Here is a 14,480-nt window from a genome sequence, read left to right as displayed (position 1 = left end):
AGATGCTGGAGGGTTGATTCTTACTACCAAGCATTGTTTCCCAATGTAGATAGCAATGCAATGAGCTGTAGAGCTGTTCTCAGCAATTGCTTTCTCGGCAACTTTGATTTGATCTTCAAAAGAAGGAAGCATTGCTGACCAAATTGATATTTTTCAGCTAGATGTACAAATCTGGACCCTTTATTTAGTCAACAGACGTGGCAAAAGCAAACCATTCCTTCTCTTAAAAAGTTCTTTCTAGTTAGGCTCAAAGACCTTCAGTTTTAATCAGATACATTACCTCAAGGTTCTTCATGAAGCGTTTCAAAATAATGTACCAAAACTGACAGAAATCCTTTCTCTCAGTGACATCGTAACGTGTTAAAATAAACTCCTCTCAGTTAGATGAAAGAACTTAGATGAACAAACTCTGAAATTGTGCAGGGCATATTGTGTATTTCCCTTGATGTTATAAACATAGCATATAAAACATCACTACAGATTGAACAAACTGTATGCATGAGGAGCAAAAATAGCTTTGTTGTGAAATAAATGTGTTTTGTCTTTGTGGAATATGAAACTGGTGTAACTAGCATGTATTCTTTTGCTTTTGCTTTAAAACTTACCTCTCCCGACCTTTTTCATTTTGCAGAAGATATCACAATGGTAATTTGTCCAGGAATAGCCAATCACAGTGAGAAGCAGTACATCCGCACCTTTGTTGACTATTCCCAGAAGAATGGCTATCGATGTGCTGTGCTAAACCACCTTGGAGCTCTGCCAACTATTGAGTTGACTTCACCACGCATGTTCACTTATGGTAAATATTGGCTCTTTCATCTTAACCTTTCAGAGTTACTTTGCAACTGGACAAAGTCCTCTAATGTCAAAGCAACTAGATGGTGCCTTCTGAAGCTTGAAAGTGTTGTCTGTGATAAAACCTCCTCCTTTTTGCTAATTCCCAAGCAGGATGACTTATTTGCTCAATTTCCAAAAAAAAAGGGGGGGGGAAGGATTCGAAGTAGCAGCCATTACTTGTGCTAAGTCTGCATTAATTTTGTTTCCAAAGGTTGATTCCTGAAAACCCCTCTCTTTACAGTAGACTATATTGGGAAGCATTGGAAAGGGAAAGTAGTAGGGACAATGCCAATGTTTTGCCATATATAATGCTTCAAAATGGGATGACCATGATATAGCAATTGAAGATGCAACCACTATAGCATTACCAGCTTCCCGGTGTCTGTGTGTCCAGTACATTCATCCACCTAGGAGAAAAGTAGCTCTCTATTTACTCAGATTCTCTTTGCCAGAAAAGTAATTGATGTGTAACTTTTCAAGATAGCTTTAGAGAGCAGGTGAGCATAAAGCTGATATCTATTAAAGGAGAGTGGGGATCTCTTTAGCTGATGTAGGCCTGTTGGCTCTTGTCACATCTTGTATCTCAGTGCTTGTGATTAGAATTTCAAGCCTCCAGGGTGCGGTCTACTGCATGGCTGCTCTTTAATAACCATAGTCTATTCCGCCCTCAGGAGATAATTCTGGAGTGTTGTTGAGCAACCCAAAATGTTGTTGTAAAGCTCTGCACCGCCCCTCCTTCCTATGGGAGTTATGTTCTTTGAGGCTTAGGTATGGTGTTCATAAACAAGGCTTGAAAAACATTTTCAAGAATGAAGATGCATCCTCCCTACCAAAAAAGTGCTGTGCAATGTCTCTCCTCCCCAAAGTATTAAATATCAAGCTGGGACACATGTATCCTCTCAGGGGCTGGGAAATCAACTCAGTATATAACAGGCTGAGCATGCCCAGCCACGGAGCTGCATCTGGTCCAACCCTAGCTATCCTATTCTCTTGTTCTTTTTGGGAAGACATCCTCTGAAAGGAAAGAGATGGAAGTGCATCCAAAACCTTAGTATAGGGTTGCCATATTCCCAAATTGCAGTCCGATTTTTAAAAAATTGCAGTCTGATTCCTGGACATGTGGCAGCCCTACTTTAGTGCAAAGCTAAGCACCCTTTCCTGGGAGAAGGGGGAGGGAGCCAAAGAGAAACTGCATCTGTAGCCAAGGGTCCAATATGAAGCTCACTGTCCAACCAATGTCTGAAATGTTTTGCCAAGATCCCCATCTCCCCATATTCTGTGACCCTCCAGAATATGGAGGTGAGAAGCTTGGCAATAACTGTTTGTGCCCACCTAAGGGCTGACAGAGTGTCTCAGAAACCCATGTTACGTTGCTTAGCTGGAACACAACATAGTCCTGTTTCAGTCACTGCAAGCAAGCCCTGGGGATCAGCGTGGTATTGGTATTAAGGCTTCTTGGTGCTGTCCCTAACTCTAAAAAATTCCTGCAGGGTTATAATGTATCTGAGGGCTGTAGCTCAGAGGTAGAGCATCTACTTTGCATGCAGAATGTCTGGGATTCAGTCCTTATAATCTCCAAGAAGGGTTAGGAGAGACTCCATCTTAAACCATGGAGAGCCACTGTAAGTCATTGTAGACCATACAGAGCTAGATGGACCCCACTGATCAGTATAAGGCAGCTTCCTTGGTTCCTGTAAATGTTTTTTGAAGGAGTGGCCATTGACAGTAGAAAATAATAGCCAGGCCATGTTGGCACAGGAGTGCTATGTGTATGAATACAGTCTTCAGTTCCCAAAAGTTTGTACAAATCCCTGCACAGTCAAATGCACAAATTAGACTTGATCGCTGAATAGCTGCTGGAAATCTGGACTGTGAGCAGCAATTTGGTTTTTTTTTGCAGGGAGGGGGATACTTTATAGATTTCTCTCCCAGTTCACAGTTGGAAGAAATGACAGTGTGTGTAGTATTTTTAGTTACAGCTTTTGGCTGGAACCTGATGACTGCTGAACAGAGAATGAAATATTTTGAAAAACTTGCTATGATCCTTTAAAGGGGGGGGGGAGTTTTCTGCTGTAGCCGGCAGTTAGAGGCTCTGTTCATATGGCAGTAAAAAAAGGGAATAAAAAGTTTCTTTAGAAGAGCAGGTGTGGGTTTCACTATTAATGTGGGTGTATTCTCCCTCTGTATGATCTTCTGGAATATCACTGTATATGTGCAAAAATGCCCATTGTGATTCAATAATGAACAATGATGTTAGAAATGTTGTCTCTTGTGAAGTGCATATGTGAGCTCTAGGGGAAGATTGGGACTTTAGATGCGTCTGTGATATGTCATGTTTAATTTTCTTTGCTGTTCTACAGGTTGCACATGGGAATTTGGAGCCATGGTGAACTACATCAGGAAAACTTATCCTCAGTCCAAGCTGGTTGTTGTGGGCTTCAGCCTTGGTGGAAACATAGTGTGCAAATATCTGGGGGAGAACCAGACTAACCAAGAGGGTGTATTGTGCTGTGTCAGCGTATGTCAAGGGTACAGTGCACTGAGGTAAGCTTGGTCTTGTAGAACAGGAGAAACTTATGGTACATGCCTAAGGAAATAATCTGCTGGTCATGGAGATATGATACAGATACCAAAAGCTTTCTTTGGGGTTCAGGGGCATAAAAACTTTAGTTGTGTGAAGTTTTGTTACTAAACTGTTTTGAACTTTTTGCACAAAAAAGGGAACTGGGAACTTGCAGCAAATTTCATCATTAAAATTGCTGTTGGCATATTCAGTTGCTGTACGCATTTAGTTGAGAGCAAAGGGTGCAAACCATTTCCACATATACCCAGCCTATTGATTTTGTACTCTTTTATTCATTATTAGCAGTCTCTTTTGAAGCTTTGTCATGGCCAAATTTTTTGAGATCTAGTGCCAGTGGGAAGAATATTAGGCACACCCTTCCCTCCTGCTGTTCTTTTGTTCAGAGTCACAGTCTCCCAAAACTACTTTGGCTCTGTGTATTTCCAGTGTTGAACTGAGGCTCCAAACAGGATGTATAGTAGTGTCCATGTGTGCACACAGAAGCTACATATATCCCAAGAGATCAAAAGTGACATTTAAAAAAGGACCTTAAAGATGTTTGCTTTGTGCTACGTAGAAGCACAACACATATTATATTATATTATATTATATTATATATTATATATTATATTATATTATATTATATTATATTATATTATATTATATTATATTATATTATATTATATTATATTATATTATATTATATTATATTATATTCTGCCCTATACCCGGAGGTCTCAGGGTGGTTCACAGAACAAAATCAAAATATAAAACCACAAAATACATAATCAAAATGAAAACAACAACCCAATAACCCCCTCCCTCCCCCCCCCAAACCCCCACATTTTAAAAGGACATAGGATGTCAGTCAAATGAACCAAAGGCCTGGTTAAAAAGGAAAGTTTTTGCCTGGCACCTAAAGTTATATAATGAAGGCACCAGGTGAACGTCCCTGGGGAGCGCATTCTACAGATGGGGAGCCACGGTAGAGAAGGCCCGTTCTCATGTTGCCACCCTCTGGACCTCTCAAGGAGGAGACACACAAAGAAGGGCGTCAGGGGATGATCTCAAGGTCCGGGTAGGTTCATATGGGAAGAGATGGTCCTTGAGGTATTGCGGTCCTGAGCCATTCAAGGCTTTACAGGTCAAAACCAGCACTTTGAATTGGGCCCGGAAACAATTGGTAGCCAGTGAAGTCAGACCAGGATTGGTGTAGTATGCTCAAGCCATCTTGCTCTGTTGAGCAACCTGGCAGCTGAATTCCACACTAGCTGAAGTTTCTGAAACGTCTTCAGATGTAGCCCTACGTATAACGCATTGCAGTAATTCAACCTTGAGGTTACCACAGCATAGACAACAGTAGTTAGGCTATCCCTGTCCAGATAGGAGTGTAGCTGGGCCACCAGCTGAAGCTGATGGACAGCACTCTGGGCCACTGAGGCCACCTGAGCCTCGAGCAACAGCAAAGGATCCAGGAGTACCCCAAAGCAATGAACCTGCTCCTTCAGAGGAAGTGTAACCCCATCAAGAACAGGCGATCTCCACCCATCTGGTCTAGGGAACCACCCACTAACAGTGCCTCAGTCTTATATGGATTGAGTTTCAGTTTTTTGGCTCTCATCCAGTCCATTACCAAGGCAAGACACTGGTCCAGCACTTCCACTGCCTCACCTGCAGATGTAAAGCAGAAATAAAGCAGAGTGTCATCAGCATACTGCTGACAATGTACTCCAAACCTCTGGATAACCCCACCCAGCGGTTTTATGTAGATGTGAAGGTTCCATGGGGCTGAAAAGCATTCCTCAAGCAACACCCTCTGGGAATGGCCATCCAAGTAGGACTGGAGCCACCGCAAAGTGGTGCCACCCAACCCCTTTTTCGGACAGTTGCTTCAGAAGAACACCATGGTCAATGGTATCGAAAGTATTATAAAGCCAGATTACACTGGAATATTGAAAGATAGAGTCTTATATTCTTGCCAGTCTCCAAATGATGGGTAGAGGTTTAGGAAGGGAATTTCTTGGTGTTCTTTCAGATCTGATTAGATATTTGTACATTTACAGTAATGTTATTTCAGGCAGAGTATGTAGCAACCATGCTTTTTATAGTCCTGTGCGCTGAGGGCAGTGTACTCTGAAAGAAAGGTTAAAAATCGTTTGACCTAACCTTGACGAGCTCTGGTGTATTTTAAGGTCAAAACCCAAGGGGAGGGTACTGTTCTAAAAAAACAACAACCAATAATTTATTTCGTCACCCACTTGCACAAATGGATTTAGAGTTGGAAGCCTTCCCTAGAATGACATTTAGTATGCAAAGTTCTGCTTATTAGGAAATAAATGCCATTGAAATCCATTAGTTGCAGTACTATAGCTGCAACTGCACTTTAACTAAAGGATGTTGTATCTGAATGTAAATACTACACAGGAGGCCCTTCTGGTTGGAGAAAGTGTCAAGCAAGCTAAGGAAATGGCAACCTCCATATTAATAGAACACATAGCAATTCAGCTCTGGTTCCAAACTGGACAACAAAGGCTCCCTTTATATTTAAGACTGTGCAGCTGCAGAAATCTTGTGGCAGGATTAATTTTTTTAAGCAAGAGGATTAGAAATTGGAACAACATAAGCTTAATACACCGTGCCTTCTCTCCTCCCCATCTCTAAAATATTTGTCAAACTTTGTTTGAACCTGGGAAAAATGTGAAGATACTGCATGTAACTGCAAGATAGATTTTAGACTTTTACAAATTGCTTCACAAGACTGTGCCACCTTTGGCATGTGTACACATTCAGAGACTGCAATATTAAAAGGGAGATGGGTATTGTGCAAAAACCTCTCATTCTTATAAGTACTAGTTGCTCTGTCTGTGTTTTCCTTACCTAGTTAACCCTGTTTTTTAAAAAATAAGCAGTTTCAAATACAGTTTTGAGTTCATCTGTCCATGCTCTGTCAATTTTTGTAACGCATGTTTGAAATTACCTGTTGAGACAACTTAGAACTGAACCCATCTCTTCCTAGAAAGTTCTGTTTTGCAAGCTGTTGGCTGTTTTGTGCTCCAGTTTCTAATGCTTTTGTTCCCCCTGCTGGCTGAATCCTTTAATGACACATTTCTCTTATGCATTACTGTGCGTTTTACTGTGCATTACTGTGTACTTTTTAAGTTGTAATAGCTTATAGGTGGCCCCTTTAAGTGAATCAAATTAGTTATGTGGAAATGCTGCCATCTATTTGCAGAGTACTTTTTGTTGCTATGACCCTGGAAGCTTGCTTTTTCCAGCTTTCAATTGATTTCCCCCCATGTCATATCTTTAGGGCACAGGAAACCTTCATGCAATGGGATCAGTGTCGGAGATTTTACAACTTCCTCATGGCAGACAACTTGAAGAAAATCATATTGTCTCACAGGTACAAAATGATGCTCTTTATATTCTAAATGGGCCTCTGTGTCAGCTGATAATGTGCAGTACCATAAATTGTTCTTATGTGTCACCAAGTTGAGCAGGGTACCAACAAAATTAATTCTCCTCTGGATCAGTAGCTACTGAAGAACCATGTGCATTAGTAACCTTACTTTCAGAAATATCTTACTTAAGAAAGCCTGTGACACTTTGGCTGTGCTTGGGGAAAGGGTGTGAAATTACAATAACTGGTTATTTGAACAGTTCTAGGTTAGCAGTAGTCAAAGCTTATAACTGTAGTTGCTGTATTGCTTCCTGTTTAAGCCAGTATGGAAAAACAGCTTTAAGAGACTCTAATTATGTATAGGATATAGAACCCCCTTAATTCATCCCAGATAACTAAATATTATGACAACTTAACTAAATATATTAATCTTCCTGTTAAAAGAGCTCTTAGTTGTAAGCATGAGCAACCTTTAGCAGGTTTGAAGGACGGCTTGTTTTTCTCCATAATGGATCTTTTGTGCTCTAAGGCCAACCCTCAAACCAAACTTCCTTTTGCACATTTTCTGTTCCACCTCTGCTTTTCGGAGAACATGATCATGCATCTGATCCATAGTCTACAGCACACACCCTCTTGCATTGTTCTCACCAATGCTGACAGGGCTATTGCTTAGTAATGTAATTGCCCACAGGACCTAGTGCAGGGAGTGCTAACCTCTGGCCCAGGGGCCTCATTCAGTCCCCCAAGCAGATTTTTCAGCCCCTGAAGACCCCACTGCTTTTTGCAGCAACATAAAGGTGGAAATAAATTCCAGCATTGGGATGGGCAGAGAGATTCCTTCTTTCAAGGATACCAAGGTGGCATACGTGGTTGCGCGCACGCACACACACTGCCATTTTATTTTTCAGCAACACTGTGAGAAAAATGAGACTGAGATGTCTGGCTCAAGTTAAGTCAACACCAGCAAGCTTCATGGCTGAGCAGGACTTTGAACTGGGATCTACTGCTCTAAGGCCAACTTCCTGACTACTGCAGTACACTGATTCTTAAACACTTCTGACCTTGGCTCAATTTTACTACTACTACTACTACGATTATTATTATTATTATTATTATTATTATTATTATTATTATTATTAATTTATTATTTATTAATTATTATTAATACCCTGCCCATCTGGCTGGGTTTCCCCAGCCACTCTGGGCAGCTCCCAACAGAGTGTTAAAAACACGATAAAACATTAAAAACTTCCCTAAACAGGGCTGCCTTCAGATGTCTTCTAAAAGCCAGATAGTTGTTTATTTCCTTGACATCTGATGGGAGAGTGTTCCACAGGGCGGGTGCCACTACCGAGAAGGCCCTCTGCCTGGTTCCCTGTAACCTCACTTCTCGCAGTGAGGGAACCTCCAGAAGGCCCTCGGAGGTGGACCTCAGTGTCTGGGCTGAACGATGGGGGACGCTCCTTCAGGTACAGTGGTACCCCGCAAGACGAATGCCTCGCAAGACGGAAAACCCGCAAGACGAAAGGGTTTTCTGTTTTGGAGGCACTTCGCAAGACGAATTTCCCTATGGGCTTGCTTCGCAAGACGAAAGCCCATAGGGAAATCTCCGGGGACCTGTTTTAAATTGCTGGCGGTCAGGAGCAAAGACTTTCGCCCACAGCCGGCCCCCGGGCGAGTGTCTGCAAGCCTCGCGCGCCCGGCAGGAGGTCCTGCCGGGTGCGCGAGGCTTGGGGCGGCAGCCTGTCATCCGAAGCACGGGGAGCCCTTCGGAGAGCTCCCCTTGCTTTGGGCGAGTGTCTGCAAGCCTCGCGCGCCCGGCAGGAGGTCCCGCCGGGTGCGCGAGGCTTGGGGCGGCAGCCTGTCACCCGAAGCACGGGGAGCCCTTCGGAGAGCTCCCCTTGCTTTGGGCAAGTGTCTGCAAGCCTCGCGTGCCCGGCAGGAGGTCCCGCCGGGTGCGCGAGGCTTGGGGCGGCAGCCTGTCACCCGAAGCACGGGGAGCCCTTCGGAGAGCTCCCCTTGCTTTGGGCGAGTGTCTGCAAGCCTCGCGCGCCCGGCAGGAGGTCCCGCCGGGTGCGCGAGGCTTGGGGCGGCAGCCTGTCACCCGAAGCACGGGGAGCCCTTCGGAGAGCTCCCCTTGCTTTGGGCAAGTGTCTGCAAGCCTGGCGCGCCCGGCAGGAGGTCCCGCCGGGTGCGCGAGGCTTGGGGCGGCAGCCTATCGCCCGAAGCACAGGGAGCCCTTCAGAGAGCTCCCCTTGCTTTGGGCGAGTGTCTGCAAGCCTCGCGCGCCCGGCAGGAGGTCCCGCCGGGTGCGCGAGGCTTGGGGCGGCAGCCTATCGCCCGAAGCACGGGGAGCCCTTCGGAGAGCTCCCCTTGCTTTGGGCGAGTGTCTGCAAGCCTCGCGCGCCCGGCAGGAGGTCCCGCCGGGTGCGCGAGGCTTGGGGCGGCAGCCTATCGCCCGAAGCACGGGGAGCCCTTTGGAGGGCTCCCCTTGCTTTGGGCGAGTGTCTGCAAGCCTCGCGCGCCCAGCAGGAGGTCCTGCCGGGTGCGCGAGGCTTGGGGCGGCAGCCTGTCGCCCCAAGCACGGGGAGCCCTTCGGAGAGCTCCCCTTGCTTTGGGCGAGAAGTCTCTGCTGCCCCGGGCGATCTTAAAATGCTGGCAGAATTTTAAAATCTCCCCGGGACAGCAGAGACTTCGCTCCCGCCCACCAGCATTTTAAAATCGCCCCGGACAGCAGGGGCTTTTAAAATGCTGGCGGTCGGCAGCAAAGCCCTCCTGTCCCCGGAGCTTGCGGGGCGGGAGATGGGAAGAAGGGCTTTTTTTCCCACCGCCAGACTTCAGAACAGCCTTCTGAAGGATGGCAGTGGGAAGAAAAGCCCTTGTCCCCCCCCCCCCAGCCTTCAGAAGAGGTCGGGGGACAGACTGTCCCCGGACCTGGTCTGAAGGCGGTTTCCCTAGGAACGCATTAATTGATTTTCAATGCATTCCTATGGGAAACCGTGCATCGCAAGACGAAAAACTCGCAAGAAGAAAAAACTTGCGGAACGAATTAATTTCGTCTTGCGAGGCACCACTGTATACTGTTTGTATCTGCACCAGTTTCTGCACCAGTTTCAAAATCTGTGCCAGTATCAAGTCTTCAGGGCTGAACAAAACTGCCTTTTGTATTTTCTTCACACGGGACAGATTCAGAATTGTATTGGAGATGACAGTAACATGGATCTTAAGATCTGTGTCAACATAAAGCAATTTATGGAGTAACCTTCAGATCAGCAGTAAACCCAATAGAGTAGGTTCTCTAATAGTTACAGTATGTCTGTGTTTCATAGTCACTCACTTCATTCTCTACGTTTCAGACACACCTTGTTTGCTGAGAGCCCTAAAAAGCCTCATAGTTTATTAGAGTCAGACTTGAGCAGACTTCACACAGCAACATCCCTTATGCAGATTGATGACAGTATCATGAGGTATGGACATCAAGAAGCACATTTGGTAACTCTCCCCTGTCATTTAGACCTTCCTGAAATGCAAGCTGCTGTTATCATCTTTGTGCATATAACTCCCAATTCTTTCTAGATCTTATTGTTTACAGGTTTGTCTTGCCTCTTGTTCGTTAGACTTTTAAAAATGAATTTACCATGCTGTAAATAGCAAAGCTGTTGAGTGAGTAAAATTAGGGTGCAGGGTGACGAATCAGACTATGCAGCTGAGGTTCTACAGTGTTTCTGTGAAACATATCTTCAGCCAGTACTAGAAATCTTTTCTGAATGGTTAGAAAACAGTGATCCGTGTCATCTAATTCCTTTGGTAAATTCCAATAATTTGAGTTACTCGGTGGTGCTACAGAAACACCTGAGGGGTGCTGGTAAAAGTTCATCAGAATAGAGCTATTTTGTTAGAAGCACCAATGCTCCCAAATGCTAGCACCACTGCTGAATCACTTTCAGTTATGGTATAGATGGAAAATGAAGCCGGTCTGAATGAAATGTGTATTTTAGATTTGTAGTTGTATCAAATTCTTCATATACTGATTTGCCAGTAGCCATTGGCATAACAAAAAGTTGTGATTCCTTATGATCAGTGCTTAACACTTTCTACATATTGTGTTACATAGCTGAACTTCTGTCATGGAGTTTCAAGGGTAGGTTTTCCAGTAGAAACTAGATAAAGCCTTTGTTGGTTAGCCTTAGTTTCCCTTACACCCTATAATGATATGGCAAGAAATCAACCCTGTCCTCAGAGGACACCCTCCTTTTTTTGGCTGCACACTTGTTCCTCAGTAAAACTTGCATTCCCAAATAGGTGGACTAGGAGTTGCTATACCTCCTATGTGTGTTTCCTTGCTTGTTTTTGCTTGCTTCTGTTACTTCATCCAAGGAGTCCTGGAATGTATTGTACACAAATAATTCGTAGGATGCCCTGTTTATGACTCATGACCACTACAAATAATATTTAGGGTGGCTGGGAGTTATATGAACATCAGCATTACGTTCTACTAGTTAGGTAGGGGATTGACTTTTGTTCTTAGAAGAACTTAGGAGCCTGATGTTGCATCTAAAGAGGGGCTAGTAATATAATTAGTTTTAACTTCCTTAACTTAGGGGTTCTGCAGTTAAATTGGAAAGGATGTTTCCAGTGTATTTTATATGGCTACGGTGTGTGTACACTCCTTTCCACATATTTGTCTTACTGCTTCCTTGCCTGGTATTTTGTTCCCTAGCTAATTGTTTACCAAGTAGCCACATTCTTCTTTTGATGCTTTTTCCTGCAGGACAGTCAGTCTTGGGGAATGGAATTTAGATATTAAATCTAAGAACAAGAGGAACATATAAATAGTTCCATATTCTTTGGATGTTTCACTAGTTAGTTCTTTTGAAAGCCGAAGCAGAATGTTGGCTTTAACTTGTATAGAAGTAATCATTTCAAGTGTCTTATTTGGAGAACTATTGTAATCCTTTGTATAAGAATTAGAAGAAAATATGTGTGATTCAATAACAAGAAAATCTCTAAATGCTTAAGCTTTCTTTTTACTGTGTCTCAGGAAGTTCCATGGCTACAGCACCTTAAAGGAATACTATGAACAGGAGAGCTGCCTGCATTACTTGCAGAAAGTAAGTTGATATGATATTGTTATTCTAGTTTTTGACATGCACCACTTATGTCAGTATGTGAGATTTGAGGTGAGATGGAGAACGTCCCCATGTGCTTCTAGCCAAATTTATAGCACATGTTGCTGAATAGTAGTTCTAATCAAAAGGCTTTATGTGGGGTCATCATAAATGAGCAATAATTTTTCTTGCCTTGGAAAGTATGCTTATTTGTGGTATGGTCAGCAAGTGGAAATATGCATATCTGTGAAATTTTTACAACCAGTTTATTATCTTTTGAAGAAACTAAAGCTCCTCTATCTTATGGTCAGGTACTTGGAGACCAACATTTCTTATAGAATCTATTTACCTATTGTTTTTCTGTAGGGCAATTTCTGATTAACTTCTATGGAATAGGCTACATATGCTGTCATTAGTGCTCCCCCCCCCCAATTCTGTTGCCGTTTTCCCTAAATTTAGAAAGCAGCAGATGTCTGTCACTGGAAATATTAAATTTAAGTCACCGTAGCCAATTCTACACTCTTGAGTTTTATACTAGTTCAAATTTTTTTTCCACCTATAGCAAAACAATGAATTGGTTTTGCCTCAAACCCAGCACTGCAGAAGATATGCTATTGACTGCTGCTTGTAGTAATAAAAGCTTTCTGTGACAGAAATCACTTACACTGGTGCTAAGGAGCCCCCCCATCAATTTTAAATGTGTATTATCTGAACAGTGGTGTTTCTGCAGGTTCAGGGCACCTACAGCACTTGATGTACTCAATTGTGACTTCATAACTAGACTACAAACAAGATTGTGTTCCAACACAGAATTCTTTTTTTTAAATCTGCAGATCTTTGTTCCCCTCTTGCTGGTTAATGCTGCTGATGACCCTCTGGTGCACGATAGTCTCTTATCAATACCAAAAGCCCTCTCAGGTGAGCTGAAAGCTTCAGTAAATAGATTTCTGCAAGGCAGTGTAGCGTTGTGATAACCTAAAGATAGCCTTGGAGGGCAGAAGGCATGTTTGTTTTTCCATACAAACTTGTAACCTATGCATGTGTCTCATATAGCACCATAATGTGCATATTCTTTACAGAGTCCAAAAGGATAGGCCCCTTCCCCAAGGAGTTTGCAACCTAAAATTTGACACTAAAGGAGCCGTAGATGAGGGTAATGGGATATCTTACTTTCTAGAAGGATCAGTGGGAAATACCCAGCACAGACTTGATTTCATGTAGCTTGCATCTTGACTAATGCAACTGCCTTATAACTGGAGTATCATGCCTACCTGGAACACAGGTGGCTGTATATACATTTTCCAGCCAAAATAATACAGTAGAGTAGAAGGGACGCTGGTGGCGCTGTGGTCTAAACCACAGAGCATTGGGCTTGCCAGTCAGAAGGTCGGTGGTTTGAATCCCCGCAATGGGGTGATCTCCCGTTGCCCAGCCCCTGCTCCTGCCAACCTAGCAGTTCGAAAGCACGTCAAAGTGCAAGTAGATAAATAGGTACCGCTCTGGTGGGAAGGTAAACGGCTTTACCGTGTGCTGCTCTGGTTCACCAGAAGCGGCTATGCTGGCCACATGACCCGGAAGCTGTACGCCGGCTCCCTCGGCCAGTAAAGCGAGATGAGCGCAACAACCCCAGAGTCGTCTGTGACTGGACCTAATGGTCAGGGGTCCCTTTACCTTTTATACCTTAAACCTGAGGTTTTACTGGGCAGAGTACTGTACTTTGTTAAGATGCAGAACCTGTTGAGTTCTAAACTTTGTTTTTTCACTCTTGCAGAAAAGCGGGAGAATGTCATGTTTGTTTTGCCATTGCATGGAGGTCACCTGGGTTTTTTTGAGGGTGCAGTACTCTTTCCTGAACCCCTCACCTGGATGGATAAGCTTGTGGTCCAATATGCCAATGCCATCTGTCAGTGGGAGAAGAATAAATCACAATGCTCCGATACGGAACAATCATCTGGCCAAGAATAAACAGTTCCAAAGACTTCAGGTTGTTTCACCTTTAATCCCCATCTTCTGGAACTCTTAATCTCTTCTGCTTTTCCAGACCTAACTTCTGAACACGTTGAACTTGGGCATTGACCATAGTGTTTCATGCCAAAGTAGAGCTACGGCCAGAGAGGCTAATGACTGGCACTGAGCAAGTTGGGAGTATATTTGATCATTTGCAGTACAGTTGTGTATTGGAAGAACTGATGCACTGTATTGGTGGGTTGCCATCTATAGCTTGCTTCAAGGTTCTGAAACAAGTGCAACAAAAGAACATTTTTGAAATTAGCAAGAAGTTTTGATGCTCTTGACCATCTGTTCACACTTTCACTGATAGAAACTGAAACAAAAAAACCCATTTCTGGTTTTTGCAAAACTTGTCTAGCAGTCAGTGATGTGCGTTAGGAGTTACAGTCTGTTTGTGGTTGCATTTTTTCCCTCCCCACCTGGGGGGAGACATCTATATCTATCTGTAGAGGAAATCAGTCGTAGTTCGCTCTGCAAGTCATCGGAAAGGCTGTCCACAAAACAAGGGGAAAGCTGAAAGAATTTTGAGTTTCCGGAATTGCATCCCTTTGAGAAGGGGGGT

The 14,480-nt window shown here is 43.7% G+C and overlaps 1 protein-coding gene across 3 annotated transcripts in view; it reads left to right on the top strand.

Annotated features, from left to right (window-relative positions):
• ABHD2 (abhydrolase domain containing 2, acylglycerol lipase) overlaps nucleotides 1-13,887 on the top strand; it is a 37,541-nt gene extending 23,654 nt beyond the window's left edge. For all 3 annotated transcript variants that reach the window (XM_081171233.1, XM_081171231.1, XM_081171232.1), the window contains 7 exons: nucleotides 632-799; nucleotides 3,198-3,381; nucleotides 6,711-6,803; nucleotides 10,157-10,267; nucleotides 11,842-11,911; nucleotides 12,742-12,826; nucleotides 13,680-13,887. In XM_081171233.1, the coding sequence (XP_081027359.1) occupies nucleotides 632-799; nucleotides 3,198-3,381; nucleotides 6,711-6,803; nucleotides 10,157-10,267; nucleotides 11,842-11,911; nucleotides 12,742-12,826; nucleotides 13,680-13,873 (905 nt within the window). In that variant the 3' untranslated portion in view covers nucleotides 13,874-13,887. The remainder of the gene's footprint in view (nucleotides 1-631; nucleotides 800-3,197; nucleotides 3,382-6,710; nucleotides 6,804-10,156; nucleotides 10,268-11,841; nucleotides 11,912-12,741; nucleotides 12,827-13,679) is intronic.
• The last annotated feature ends 593 nt before the right edge of the window (nucleotides 13,888-14,480 follow it).

The sequence above is a fragment of the Podarcis bocagei genome, assembly GCF_964188305.1.
Source record: "Podarcis bocagei genome assembly, chromosome: 14".
NCBI lineage: Eukaryota > Metazoa > Chordata > Lepidosauria > Squamata > Lacertidae > Podarcis > Podarcis bocagei.
This window is presented reverse-complemented; position numbering and strand designations above follow the sequence as displayed.